The sequence below is a fragment of the Pungitius pungitius genome, chromosome 4 (assembly GCF_949316345.1).
Source record: "Pungitius pungitius chromosome 4, fPunPun2.1, whole genome shotgun sequence".
NCBI classification, from domain to species: Eukaryota; Metazoa; Chordata; class Actinopteri; order Perciformes; family Gasterosteidae; genus Pungitius; species Pungitius pungitius.
The window spans coordinates 25,720,649-25,736,241 of record NC_084903.1 but is presented as its reverse complement, the minus strand read 5'-3'; the positions used below and the strand labels follow the sequence as shown (position 1 = coordinate 25,736,241).

Sequence of the window (15,593 nt, the reverse complement as noted above, 5' to 3'; positions counted from 1 at the left end):
AGATGCAGGATGCGTTCATGAGCTCGTCACAATACATCTAAAGATTCGATCTTATTTTGAAAGTGCTTGTTTGGGTCCATCATTTTACAACTACAAAATCTTAAGAAACTTACATGTTTGTTGCATAAAAATTACGTTGCTATTTTATATGGTGTAATTTATTTATATGTAACGTTATGTCTAAGGAAATTCTTCAGTTTTTTTCCCACAAGGCTCCTAAACGCGTTGTCACGTGTGATTAGTATCACGTGACGTAGTGTTGACAGTGGGGGCAAAAGGAAGATGGCGGCCCGCTGGAGCAGTGAGAATGTGGTGGTCGAGTTTCGTGACGCTCAGGTAATAACGCTCCGGAGAGAAGGAGGTGACAGGAGAGCACGTCATGTTGATAACACGATATCTCTTTGATCACTTTATATGAGTTGTACCAGTTAAACGGATGTTTGCGATGGAACAATCGATACAGCTGTTATAGTGTCACACGAGTAGTGGGACGAGAGGAACATACAAAATCAATGTACATTTAATTAATAAAATGTAAAACAAAAATCACACCCTACCCATAAACACACAGACTGGAGGATGCTCCCGTGCACTTCTGTGACGTCAGAAGCTGCTCACACACCTTTAGACGCATCACCTGTTACCAGCAGCTTGAGAATCAGAAACGATGTTTACATTCATGTGGAAAACCACAGAATAAAATAACCAAATGTCATGCAGCCAGCTGAAAGCCAATATTGGAGCTAATTAAAGGGGGCGCTAGTGATTTGTCTTTCTGCAAGTCAACATCCATCGATTCACTATAACGGCCTCGCATGCTATTTTTCACCACCTTGCTAGTATCCCAAGAACAGAAAAAAATATTAATTTAAATGTCCCTCTTGTTGACCGAAGTCAATATGAATAATAATAAATACCACCCTTCTCTTTCTTGGCCTTTATTTAATCTCTTCTTCTTCTGTGTTTCCAGGCAACTGCCATGTCAGTGGACTGTCTGGGTTCACACGCCGTTCTGTCCGGGTAAACAACCACGTCATCATCTCCATCACCTGCTGTACTCATACAGATACACACCTGGCTTCATGTACACAGACACACATTCAGTTCATTTTATTTTGTAAAGCCCCAAATCCCAAATTACACATTAACCTCAGAGGGCTACAGTGTGTACACATGTGACATCCTGTGTCCCCAAACCCTCACATGGGGACAAAGGGAAGAAACCTGAGTGAGACACAGAGGACGATCCGTCTGTCAGGATGGACTCACTACAGGACGTCATGTGACACACGAACAACGTAAAAGATGAACAATACATTCAGTTCATGTGACGAGTAGTAAGACAGATAGAACTTCCGTCAGGTAGAGCCTCCGTCAGGTAGAGCCTCCGTCAGGTAGAACCACATGTAAACAGGTGAAACGTGTTTGTGAAATGCCTCCAGGCGGCGTTTCCTCTACATGGTGAACCTGGAGGCTCCGTCTGAAGCGCCGCGTAAGATCTCCCGGCAGAGTAAATGGGACGTGGGGACGGTGCAGTGGAACCCTCACCGGACAGAGTCCCACGTCTTCGCTGCCTCTGTAAGTACCGCTTTAACGACTAAAGAAACAGGCTCCTGAAGTCCACGCCATTAAACTCGTTGTGTATCTGCAGAGTAACCAGCGTGTGGATCTGTACTCATGGAGGGGCGGCTGTGGAGAAGTTCACACCTCTCTGCAGGGACACACCCGGGTCATCAGGTAACCAGGGGGTAAAATCAAACGCATTGACTGTGGTATGTTTACTGACTGATGTGTCCCTGTCCTCAGTGATCTGGACTGGTCCTGGTTTGAACCAGAGCTCCTGGTCACCAGCTCAGTAGACACCTACATATACATCTGGGACACCAGGTAAGGTCACCTTTACTGTCATCGTACAGGTACTGAGACAACGGAGGGCCCTGTAGCGCCTCCCAGAGGGGAGGATGGCTTCTTCAGTCTTCTCAGGAATTAGAGGCGCTGGTGAGCCTTCTTGGACCAGGGTTGAGATGTTGACGGTCCATGAGAGGAACTTGAAGCTAGCAACACGCTCGAGCTCCGTCCCGTTGATGGAGATGGGGGAGTGTGCGCCACCTTTGGTCTTCCTGAAGTCCACAATGAGCTCCTTGGTCTTCCTGGTCTCTTGCTGCAGGCCGACTCATCGTTGTTGCTCATGAGGTCAATCGCCGTTGTGTTGTTGGAATGTAAGAGGAGGGGGCTCAGAACGCTGCCCTGAGGGACACCGGTGTTCAGGATCAGGGTTGAGGAGGTGTGGGTCTACTACCTGACAGACTGGGTCTGTTGGTTAGGAAGTCCAGTATCCAGTTACTGAGGGGGGTGTTGATGCCCAGGTCCCAGAGGCTGGTGATGGGTTTGGAGGTGATGGAGTTGAGTGCTGAACTGAAGTCAATGAACAGCATTCTCACACATGTTGTTATTGTCCAGGTGAGAAGGGGAGGAGTGAAGTGGAGGTGGCCTCCTCAGTACTCCTTCTTGCGGTAGGCGAACTTTAGGGGTCCAGTGTGGGTGGCAGGATGTGAGGTGAGCCAGGACCAGGCTCTCCAAGCACCTCGTGCAACAGGGGGGAGTCATTGAGGCTCGTTTCTGCACCAGTAGGATGGAGGTGGTTTTAAAGCAGGGGGACGCTGCCTGAGCCAGAGACAGGTTACAGATGTCCATCAGGACCGCAGCCAGCAGCAGCTCTGTGTGCGTTCAGGTGCAATCACCTATGAAGGTTAGCTTCATGTCCTGACATGACCCAGTGCATGATGGGAAATCCACTGAGTGCTTCACATTCCCTTTTTCTGTCCCAGTGTCCTCCATGTTTTCCCTGCTGATGTTTCTTTACTCTCATTATGTAGTAAATGTCAAGTGTCACTGTGTGTCATTAGCGTATTTGTGACATCATAGTGTATTTGTGATGTCATCGTGCCTCATTATAAGGATGAACATGCTTCATACCTTCATACCACGCCACTGTACAGGCTTCTACTTCACTTTATTTGAATATGTTCTGCTAGTATTGTGTATTTTTCATCTTGTCATCACTAATGAGGTCTTTGTGGACTCCACAGAGACACTCGTAAACCCACCGTGGCTCTGTCTGCTGTTGGTAAGTCTTCTTCATCATTTCCATTCTATTCTGTTCATTAATAGTTCAACCTGCTGATCTTCTTCTCTTCCAGCCGGAGCCTCTCAGGTGAAGTGGAACAGAAAGAACCAAAATCTGCTGGCCTCCAGCCACGATGGAGACGTTCGGATCTGGGACAAACGGGTGAGTTTGAGCCCGTTCTGAGCTGCTGAAGATCCTGAAGCACGACCCACGAGGCCCGGTGTCCCGCTGTGTGTCCTCCCGCAGAAACCCAACACTGCGGCCGAGTACCTGGCGGCTCACCTGTCAAAGATCCACGGCCTCGACTGGCACCCGGACAACGAGTTCATCCTCGCCACGTCCAGCCAGGACAACTCTGTGAGGGTGAGGAAAACAAACGTACCTTCAGGTCACGGAGCACCAAGGAGAAGAACTGTTGAACTATTGTGTGAACACTTCTGCTCCTGCTCTGTGTTTTTAGTTCTGGGATTTCCGACAGCCCAGAAAGTACCTGAACATTCTGTCCTGTCAGGTTCCAGTGTGGAAGGCGCGATACACGGTGAGTCTCAAACGCCACATGGGACCAGCTGAACTATGCTTAACCTTTGACCCTGATGGCCGAAAAACCAGCCAGTAAAACCCCCCCAAAAGCAAAGCGAATCTTGCTTCATTTGCTCCTGAAAGGGGGCGGGGCTTATCTCTGAACATTATGGATTATAATTGCTATGGAAATGAATACCCACTATTTCTTCTTATTTGTTGTGTGACAAACGTAGGAGCCGTGACATCATCATGACATCATCAGCTCTGTGAATTCCACACAGTTCGTCCAGCGCTGCTTCAGAAATGCTAATTATTTGCTTTGCTCCTTTAGCTTTTTGCGTCGCGTGCAACGGGTCACGTGTGCGTTGGCTCGGGTCATGTGATCGACTCGCTGTCGTGTGAACGCAGCAGTCCTGCTCCAATCACAGCTTCATGTAATGATGTAATATCAGTCACATGAGTAAAGGACGCATAAGATGTGGGTAAAAGATTAGACGCTGCGATGGCATGAAGGCGCATGAGAGTCCTTCATTCATGATTCATCCTTCCTCTTCCAGCTGGAACCTGTACTGTCCAAACACAACGCTTACACAACTAGACAAAGCAGTTACACTTTGTTCAAGTTAACTTTTCATCATGGGCCGAAGGAGGGGCACGAAGTCACTAAAAGGATTAAACAACGTTAAAGCACTTTAACCATGAACCAACAGCAAAGTGTGTGTGTGTTGTGTGTGTGTGTGTTGTGTGTGTGTTGCGTGTCTCCAGCCCTTCTCCAGCGGCCTGGTCACAGTGATGGTTCCTCAGCTGCGGAGGGAGAACAGTCTTCTTCTGTGGAGCACGCTGGACCTCAACAGCCCCGTCCACGCCTTCGTGGGCCACGACGACGTGGTGCTGGAGTTTCAGTGGAGGCCTCAAAAACAAGGTAAACACCAGTCTACCCCCCCCACCCCCCCCCCCGGTGAGTTTGATGAACCTTAAACTCAAAGAGAGACGAGATGATGATGAACGAGTCCAAGACCACATCAGTTGACATTGTGCTGTTGTTGTTATTGACAATGTGTTGTTGTTGACATTGTGTTGTTGTTGTTGACGGTCCAGGCTCCAAGGACTACCAGCTGGTGACGTGGTCCAGGGATCAGACTCTCAGGATCTGGAGGGTGGATCCTCAGCTGCAGAAGGTCAGTGTCTCATAGTGTGTCTCATGGCCTAATGTCTGTTGTCCTTAATGTTGTTGTTGTTATTGTGGTGATGTAGCTGTGTGTCAGTGACGGGGGGGAGGAGCTAACAGAGGCAATGTCTCTCGCTGTGGAGGAGGAGAAGTCTCTGGTGTCTCAGGAGCCCGACGGTCAGCTCAGAGTCGGCCTCAGTGGAGACAACGTGCACGGTGAGTAGATTTATTATTATATTCAATAGATTTATTATTATATTCAATAGATTTATTATTATATTCATTAGATTTATTATTGTATTCAGTAGATTTATTATTATATTCAATAGATTTATTATTATATTCAGTAGATTTATTATTATATTCAGTAGATTTATTATTATATTCAATAGATTTATTATTATATTCAATAGATTTATTATTATATTCAGTAGATTTATTATTATATTCAATAGATTTATTATTATATTCAATAGATTTATTATTATATTCATTAGATTTATTATTGTATTCAGTAGATTTATTATTATATTCAATAGATTTATTATTATATTCAGTAGATTTATTATTATATTCAATAGATTTATTATTATATTCAATAGATTTATTATTATATTCAGTAGATTTATTATTATATTCAATAGATTTATTATTATATTCAATAGATTTATTATTATATTCAGTAGATTTATTATTATATTCAGTAGATTTATTATTGTATTCAGTAGATTTATTATTATATTCAATAGATTTATTATTATATTCAGTAGATTTATTATTATATTCAGTAGATTTATTATTGTATTCAGTAGATTTATTATTATATTCAATAGATTTATTATTGTATTCAGTAGATTTATTATTATATTCAGTAGATTTATTATTATATTCATTAGATTTATTATTGTATTCAGTAGATTTATTATTATATTCAATAGATTTATTATTATATTCAGTAGATTTATTATTATATTCAGTAGATTTATTATTATATTCAGTAGATTTATTATTATATTCAATAGATTTATTATTATATTCAGTAGATTTATTATTATATTCAATAGATTTAGTATTATATTCATTAGCTTTATTATTATATTCAGTAGATTTATTATTATATTCAGTAGATTTATTATTATATTCAATAGATTTATTATTATATTCAATAGATTTATTATTATATTCAGTAGATTTATTATTATATTCAATAGATTTATTATTATATTCAGTAGATTTATTATTATATTCAATAGATTTATTATTATATTCAATAGATTTATTATTATATTCAGTAGATTTATTATTATATTCAATAGATTTATTATTATATTCAGTAGATTTATTATTATATTCAGTAGATTTATTATTATATTCAATAGATTTATTATTATATTCAATAGATTTATTATTATATTCAATAGATTTATTATTATATTCAGTAGATTTATTATTATATTCAGTAGATTTATTATTATATTCAGTAGATTTATTATTATATTCAGTAGATTTATTATTATATTCAATAGATTTATTATTATATTCAGTAGATTTATTATTATATTCAGTAGATTTATTATTATATTCAGTAGATTTATTATTATATTCAGTAGATTTAGTTACTGCGGTTATTTTTGTCTATTATATGTTTTATGTTACTTACTTACTGGAATATCTTCTTAATAATAATAATGATCCTGATTCACGTCAATGAACATAATTCATTGATTAAATGTTGATGCATGAAGTCCGTCTCTCTCTGTCCTCTGTCTCTCTTGTGTTGTGTGTCTTCCTTCGTCTGTCTTCCTTGGTCCTGTCTGTCTGCTGTCTGTCCTCCTTAGATCAGGACGGAGCTCTGTCCTCTGTGGTTGGTCCAGGTGTCCCTCAGACGTTGCAGCAGGAGTTTTCTCTGGTCAACCTTCAGATCAGAAACGTTGACGTGGAGGTGAGACGGAGACGACCATCAATGCAGGAATGTCCCCTGACATGCCTCTTCCGTGAGACAGGAAGTGACCGTGTTCCCCTCAGATGGACGCGTTGAACCGGAGCTGCGTGGTGTCGGCTCACTTCGGCAGCCATCAGGTTCACCTGGTAGTCAAGTTTCCTGCTCAGTATCCAAACAACGCCGCCCCCACCTTCCAGTTCGTCTCCCCGACAACCATCCCGTCCGCCACCAAGACCAAGATCCAGAAGGTACGGACGCATCAGAGCGCACGGCCGGCGCTGATGAGGCTTTCAACACCTGACTTGTGTTTCAGATCCTGACCGACACGTCGCTTCAGAAGGTGAAGAGGAACCAGAACTGTCTGGAGCCGTGTGTCCGGCAGCTGGTGTCCTGTCTGGAGTCTGACATGGTGAGGACACACGGGACACGCCGGACACACGGGACACACGGGACACGCCGGACACACGGGACACACCGGACACACCGGACACACCGGACACACGGGACACGCCGGACACACGGGACACACGGGACACACGGGACACACGGGACACGCCGGACACACGGGACACACGGGACACGCCGGACACACGGGACACACGGGACACACGGGACACGCCGGACACACGGGACACACGGGACACGCCGGACACACGGGACACACGGGACACGCCGGACGCACGGGACACACGGGACACACGGGACACGCCGGACACACGGGACACACGGGACACACGGGACACGCCGGACACACGGGACACGCCGGACACACGGGACACACGGGACACGCCGGACACACGGGACACACGGGACACACGGGACACGCCGGACACGCCGGACACACGGGACACACGGGACACGCCGGACACACGGGACACGCCGGACACACGGGACACACGGGACACACGGGACACGCCGGACACACGGGACACACGGGACACGCCGGACACACGGGACACACGGGACACGCCGGACACACGGGACACGCCGGACACACGGGACACACGGGACACACGGGACACGCCGGACACACGGGACACACGGGACACGCCGGACACACGGGACACACGGGACACGCCGGACACACGGGACACACGGGACACGCCGGACACACGGGACACACGGGACACACCGGACACACCGGACACACCGGACACACGGGACACGCCGGACACACGGGACACACGGGACACACGGGACACGCCGGACACACGGGACACACGGGACACACGGGACACACCGGACACACGGGACACACGGGACACGCCGGACACGCCGGACACACGGGACACACCGGACACACCGGACACGAGGCTCGGGCACAAGAAGGAGGTTTTGTCTTGACGATGTCTTTCCCTCTGTCAGACGCAAGAGGACGGCCCCGTCTCTGGTCCTTTCGTCCTGTCCAACCCCGTCACTCCGGTCTTGCAGGTGTTCCCCCGGGTCACCAACACCTACGGATCCTACCAGGTAACCAGTGGAGTCACACAGGGTCCCCAACTTGTTTGCCCTCACGGACCGTCCGCCGGGGGGGGGGGATGTGAAAGGGGGGGTGTAGAGGCGGGGTGGGGTGGAAGGGGGGGGGTGGTGCAGAAGGGGGGGGTGTAGAGGGGGGGGGGGGTGGAAGGGGGGGGTGGTGCAGAAGGGGGGGTGTAGAGGCGGGGTGGGGTGGAAGGGGGGGGTGGTGCAGAAGGGGGGGGTGTAGAGGGGGGGTCTCTGTGGATGCTGACGTTTGGCTTGTTTACAGGACGCAAACATCCCGTTTCCTCGGACCTCCGGTGCTCGGTTCTGTGGCACCGGATGTTTGGTTTACTTCACCCGAGCCATAACCATGCACCGCTCAGCCCCGCCCACTGAGCCCACCCCCAGGTAAATACACACCCAGGTGTGCTTTATCAGGGTCTCTGTAGCATCTCTGTCATCTGCTACTGAGCTTTTATTGTGTTTGTTTGCTAAGTTGTTTACAAGGTCACATGTCATTCAGCTGACGCTTTTATCCAAAGAGACCAACATCGTTGTTTATGCTTTAATATGTTTAATGAAGCGGGAGGGAAGGGAGGCTTAGGTGTCTTGCTCAGGGACACAGCAGCCTCTCCTCCTGCCCCACCATCACCTCCTTCACCTTTTGGATGGAGCTAGGCTAACAGTTCGCCCCCACCTCCAGTGTTTGTGCTAAGCTAGGCAATCCTTGGTGTGTGTCCAGGTCCCTGTCTGCTCTGTCGGCCTATCACAGCGGGGTGTTGACTCCCATGAAGATGCGTTCAGAGTCCCAGAGCACGCTGAGGTTGTACAGCGGAAGTCCGACTCGCTCCGACAAAGACACGGTGTCCATCTCCTCCTTCTACTATAAGGAACGGGTGAGACGCGCTCACGCACACCACAACATGTGTGTAAACACACATATATATATATGAAAATGTGTCAATATAAGGCTGTTAATAGATTGCATTTTGAAATTCAATAATAATGTTTTTTTAATTCTTATGAAATACCAAGTAATCACTTAGAAAGTGTGTGTTCTATACACTATTGTTTAATTGTATTTAAACACAAACTCTACCCATGTGATGATGTTGGAGGTGGAACATGTTGAACTACGACTCTTCCTGCTGCATTTTGCTCTCAACTCTCCATCATTTGATGTGTTTGAAGCGCCGTCAATGTCCCACATTTAGTCAGGACATCAAACCACTTCCAATAAGATATTTAACGCAGCTTGTGCGTTGACCCCTGACCCCTGAAAGCCCCTGTGCTGCAGTCAGTTAGATGCAGAGAGCAGGACGGTAGTTGAAGATGGAGAAGCTTTTTGCATTGGAAGTAAAACAGAAGATCTGAGCAGAAGAATCCCTCCACGTGTCAAACGGACCACTTCAGGACTGATGGTGCCCACAAAATATTCAATTCAGTTCATTTTATTTTGTAAAGCAAATTACACACTAACCTCAGAGGGCTACAGTGTGTACACATGTGACATCCTGTGTCCCCAAACCCTCACATGGGGACAAAGGGAAGAAACCTGAGTGAGACACAGAGGACGATCCGTCTGTCAGGATGGACTCACTACAGGACGTCATGTGACACACGAACAACGTAAAAGGTGAACAATACATTCAGTTCATGTGACGAGTAGTAAGACAAGTGTACGGCAGAGACACCCTCCATCAGGTAGAACCTCCATCAGATAGAACCTCCATCAGGTAGAACCTCCATCAGATAGAACCTCCATCAGGTAGAACCTCCATCAGGTAGAACCATCATCAGGTAGAACTTCTGGGTTGATCGACAGACACAGTTGAGCATCGTCTGTATTGAAGGTTACTTCCACCACCCTGTGTCCCTGTTGTTGGCACTTCAGACAGAGTTGAGAGCAAAGTGCAGTTCCACACACATATATATGTATATATTATTTAGTATATATTATATATATATTAGTGCTGTCAGTTAAACACGTTATTAACGGCGTTAATGCAAACCCATTTTAACAAAGTCAATTTTTTTATCGCGAGATTAACCTTTCTTAATTTTTTGGGGGAGGTGGATGACTGTTGCCTGTGACTTAAATGTCACGGAATCGTTTGACAGCACAAATATATATATGTGTATATATGTGTGTGTGTGTGTGTGTGTGTGTGTGTGTGTGTTTTCATGCTCTGTATACACATGGGTAGTTTGGGGGCACTGGGAAATTCCAGCGCCACCAGACTGACTCCTACGGATCGACCACCTCTCTGATGTCTGGTGATTCAGGATGTAAATGTTTCGTCTCTCTGACGCGTTTCTATTTGTTTTGTTTCTTTTATTTCTTCTTGTGTTGTTTTTCCTCTGATCAATCACCTTCCCCCATGCTGCTGTGGGCCCCTCTTCCTTTCATTCCCCTCCAATCAGAAGCCCACATTCTCTGCCTCCCGCCGCTGGTCCGTCCAAACCCTCTGTGATTGGCCGGTACTGATCTGTGTGCCTCTGTTCTGTCTCTCCTCGTCACTCCGCTCATGTTTTTAACAAAGTGAATGTGATTAAGTTCAACTAACGCTGACTGTAAAACCTGAACATGATTCTGCCCGTCCGACGTTGCTGTGGATCAAAAGGATCCAGTAGCAGGTTCTCTGCCGGTGTGATGATGTTCTGGGTTGGGGACGAGTACCAGTCTGTGCGCCATTTACCACCGGGCCGCACTGAAAGAATAAATAACTTTTCATTTGACTTTACTCTGAAAAATGTTTTATTTTGAACAATGACTGGATTGTCTCCCATCACATGTGCTTGTCCCTATTGACACATTTCTTGCTCACGTGATAATTACCTTAAAAACTTAAGCCATCGAAAATGAGCCAAAAACCGACATGTTTGGAGAGCTTCTTTGGAAATGGGAATAGGAGACAAAGAATAACCCACAAGTATCAGGAATCACTCTTAAAATACGGGTTTGTGGCGTCAGGTGATTCCAGTATTGGTCCGGCCTGCTCTGCGTTGGATGGATGGATGGATGGATGGATGGATGGATGGATGTCGCATGCCGATCGTGTCTTTTTATTTCGTTGCGTTCATCTGCTACACCGTGAAGTCTGGTCCACGAAATGTTGTCTAACATGAAAGCGGAGCGTGCAGAGTAGAAGGTTGGGGGCCGCTGGTCTAACCCACTTATTGGACCATCTGCTCTCAGATGATCTGGTTCAGACTTCTATTCTTTTCTGATTAAACCTCGTACTGCAGTTAGCGCAGTGGTTACTGTTAGCTTCTTTGAACGGTTCTTTGAACGGATTCCGAACAAGTGACTTACTGGCAATTTTGGAACCGTCCTTTGTTCTGAGGAAGGTTCCCCACTGAGTGAAGTGATCATGTTGCCGCCATGATAAGAGCAGCTTGAAAGGAAAGGGCTTCAATGCTTCCTTAATTAGCTCCTTTAGCAGAGGATCCACTGGACCCTTCTTTACGAAAGGAAAGGAGATTATTCCGTCCTGCATCCTTTGTGGTGGAAGGTTTTGCTGCTGCGGACTGACGTCACGTCCATCAGATCTACGTAGCTTAGAGGAGGTGGAGTATGTTAGGAGGTCATATTTGACTTTTTTCTCCCAAATCCATAATGACAAAGTGAAAAAAGCTTGATCAGAATGTTTTAAATTTGATTAAAATTAAAGAACGGGTAACAAGTATTCACAGCCATCACCTCCATGCCTCACTGTAGGGAGGGTGCTGCCAGGTGATGATGAGCAGGTCCTGGTTTCCTCCAAACATGACGCTTTCAGGCCAAAGAGTTCAATCTTTGTTTCATCAGACCAGAGGATTCTGTTCCTCGTGGTCTGAGAGTCCTTCAGGTGCCTTCTGGTAAAAGAAGGCACCTGAAGGACAGGTCATGTGCTTTGTACTGAGGAGGGGCTTCTGGCTGCCACTGGACCACACAGGCCTGATGTGTGGAGTGCTGCACAGATGGTTGTTCTTCTGGAAGGTTCTCCTCTCTTCATAGAGCAACACTGGAGCTCTAGTGACCATTGGGTTCTTGGTCCCCTCCCTGATAAAGGCCCCGGTCGCTCAGTGCGGCTGGACGGCCGACCTTAGGAAGAGTCCTGGTGGTTCCAAACGTCTTCCATTTCCAGATGATGGAGACAGGAGGCACCTGAGCTCAACGTGTCATGGCAAAGGCTGTAAATACTTTATATTTATATTTTCGTTCTTTATTTTGAATAAATCTACATAAACATAAATCTCTAAACCTTTTTTTCCTTTGTCATTATGGGGTGTTGTGTGTACAATTTTGAGGGCAAATTAATTGAATCCACATTGGAATAAGGATAAACATAACGATGTGGAACACTGAATACCTGGAGCTCTGTATGTGCGTATGCATGTGTGTGTGTTGCTAAGCTAGCTCAATAACAAACTGCTAGGCCTGTAGAGGCATGGAGGAATGTTTATTGGTACACTGTTACATAGAGCAGTACCTCCAAAATACACCAATGCAAATTCCTTTCGTCCCATAAACAGACTAAGGACAGTTCGTCTCTATTCAGTATTCATTATGTATTAAGATGGTCATGGTCTCCAGGGGATGAACCCCAACGTGCAGTTCTGTGTAATTTATCATCAACACCACTTTTAATCAGGTGGTGTTTTGTCTCCCTTTGGTCTGCTGTGTCCCTCCTCCTCCCGTCTGTCTACCTGTCTGTCTCTCTCTGTCCTTTTTCCCCATCAGAAATCCCGGCGCTTCAAGACAAAGCGAGAGGGAAGCGACTACGCAAACCGGCCCATCAAACTGGCGGGAAAAGTGATCGTTCAGGAGATCTCGTGCCTGCTGCCAGTCCACAAAGCTCTGGGAGAAAGTTACATGTGAGGGACACAAATATTTAAATAAAGATGTATATACTGTACATATCTTTACAATCTCTGCTGAGCTACAAAGATCCGGGATGCAGTTAGACGCAGAACCTTGAACTTCCTACACGAAGGACGCTCTGCCCTCCAAAATAAAATGCTACGCCTTTAGTGCAGCGGGGTTTAAACATGTTTCTGTCACTCAGTCTGAACATGAACGACATCCAGGAGACGTGTCAGAAGAATGCGGCGGCGGCGCTCAGTGTTGAACGCAGAGACGTCGCCAAGGTAACCATGTCATGCGTTATTCATAACAGTAAACAATGATTCACACAGACAGAATGAAAAGAGATGCAGTCACATGTCATGTAGCTATAGCTATGGTCACAAGCCACTTCTTAAAGAGACATACACGCATTTTCTGTTAACATGAATGCTTATTAATGCAATCCATATATTGTGTTCTTTGGACCCGTTTGGTGTCACATGCTAGAAAACTGTTTGAATATATTTATAATTTGGTAGACGTGTGGAAAAGAATCAATGCTAAACAAAAAATAGGGATTTTTGCGATTATAACGTCATTGAGAGCTCTCACCCGAAAATGTCCTATGATGTCACTGTGGGTCTGTGTAGGTTTGGGCGCTGGCGTCTGCTGCCACCAGCCAGTACCTGAGTCCAGAACCAGACCCGGACACAGAGACGCCGTGGGCCCGACACCCGTTTGGACGCCATCTGCTGGAGACTCTGTGAGTCACTTTGTTCCCTTTGATGACAGGCGAAGGCTTCAGTCTATAAGTGTCTGTCTGTCTGTCTGCAGCTTGGACCACTACAGCCACATCAGTGACATTCAGACTCTGGCGATGCTGTCCAGCGTGTTCAGAGCTCAGGCTCCGCCTCCAGACTGCTTCTCCCTGTACGGACATCATCCAGCTCGCTCTTCCAACCACTCTCGTTATGTATGTCCTCCTCACTGGAGTCACGTTAGCCTTGCTTAGCACAAAGACTGCTATCGTTACTCAGAAATGATGTCATAATGTTGTCCATCAGCCCAGCTACACGTCCAGCTCCGTCGGCTCGTGCTCCAGCACCTCTGACTCCGTCACCACGTGGAGCGCAGGTGAGGGGCTGTACATTCCCTGCCCCCACAGGCCAGTCCCACCTTGCTGCTGTGAACTGGATGCTTTTTTCTCATTGTGAAGGGAGAGACCCGGAGTCTGGTAACCCCTGGGGAGAGTCCTCCCCTGACGACTATCGCCATGGCAACCAGTGTTACGCCGATCCGCGTGAACGTGAACGAGAGCAGCATGATATGAACAAGAGGTGAGGCTGGCAGGGGGGACTGGGTGGACTTGTGATGTCACTGTGATGTCACTGTGATGTCATGTCCTCTCCACACAGGCTGCTGGACCCGGCCAACACGCTTCAGTTTGACGACTTCAAGAAGTGTTACGGAGAGATCCTGTACCGATGGGGTCTGAGGGAGAAAAGGGCCGACGTGCTCAAGTTCGCTTCCTGTCCTCCAGAACCACACAAAGGGATCGGTAGGTTCACCAGAGCACACGTATTCATATCGCCATACTTACAAGTGTAGTACTAGTAATGTATTAGTGTTAGCATCAGCATAGTACGAGTGATGCATCAGCATTGGTGTATTACTTGTCATACATCAGTATTAGTCTTGTTTCAGGACTAGTCATGCATTAGCGTTGTGCTATTCTTGTTTCAGGACTAGTCATGCATTAGCATTCGCGTTGTGCTAGTCTTGTTTCAGGACTAGTCATGCATTAGCGTTGTGTTAGTCTTGTTTCAGGACTAGTCATGCATTAGCATTAGCGTTGTGCTAGTCTTGTTTCAGGACTAGTCATGCATTAGCATTAGCGTTGTGTTAGTCTTGTTTCAGGACTAGTCATGCATTAGCATTAGCATTGTGCTAGTCTTGTTTCAGGACTAGTCATGCATTAGCATTAGCGTTGTGCTAGTCTTGTTTCAGGACTAGTCATGCATTAGCATCAGTGTGCTCCTGTGCTCTCTAACCCTTTGCCTCATCACCAGAGTTCGGGGTGTACTGCTGCCACTGCCGTAGTCAGGCTCGTGGGACTCAGTGTGCCGTGTGTAAGCGATTCACTTTCCAGTGCGCCGTGTGCCACGTGGCTGTCAGAGGCTCTTCCAACTTCTGCTTGACCTGTGGACACGGAGGACACACCACTCACATGATGGACTGGTTCCGCCGGCAGGACGAGTGTCCGGCTGGCTGTGGCTGCCACTGTCTGCTGCAGAGCACCTTCTGATACTCGACCAGGTCCTCCTGACCCCCCTCGGGAGCAGACCTGTGTTGTACTTTACATCCACTCACAATCTTTTTCTTTATAGAAGAATCGACTAATGAGGCTATTGTGAATAATCTTGATAAGAATATGAAACATATTACTCAGTAGTCAGTCTCTAAATGTAAAGAACCTACTTTATAAAGTTTGTAAATGTACTTTAATCTGAAATAATAATAAAGTCGGTGTGAAAATGTCTCT

General features: G+C 46.2%; 1 protein-coding gene across 2 annotated transcripts; it reads left to right on the top strand.

The window, feature by feature from the left end:
• Nucleotides 1-237: 237 nt before the first annotated feature.
• On the top strand, nucleotides 238-15,590 carry wdr59 (WD repeat domain 59). 2 transcript variants are annotated; one of them, XM_037448132.2, is made up of 27 exons: nucleotides 238-336; nucleotides 971-1,020; nucleotides 1,443-1,578; nucleotides 1,652-1,737; nucleotides 1,807-1,887; nucleotides 3,090-3,127; nucleotides 3,201-3,289; nucleotides 3,374-3,490; nucleotides 3,588-3,665; nucleotides 4,415-4,571; nucleotides 4,748-4,827; nucleotides 4,904-5,033; nucleotides 6,656-6,759; nucleotides 6,843-7,007; nucleotides 7,073-7,168; nucleotides 8,125-8,229; nucleotides 8,507-8,628; nucleotides 8,963-9,116; nucleotides 10,645-10,701; nucleotides 12,947-13,080; nucleotides 13,272-13,353; nucleotides 13,702-13,814; nucleotides 13,886-14,024; nucleotides 14,116-14,185; nucleotides 14,268-14,388; nucleotides 14,467-14,609; nucleotides 15,121-15,590. In XM_037448132.2, the coding sequence occupies exons 1-27, from the start codon at nucleotides 283-285 to the stop codon at nucleotides 15,354-15,356; spliced, it is 2,937 nt and encodes a 978-aa protein (XP_037304029.2). In that variant the 5' UTR covers nucleotides 238-282; the 3' UTR covers nucleotides 15,357-15,590. The 2 variants fall into 2 exon arrangements, with proteins under 2 accessions (XP_037304029.2, XP_037304038.2); XM_037448141.2 differs by lacking the exon at nucleotides 10,645-10,701.
• Nucleotides 15,591-15,593: the final 3 nt, after the last annotated feature.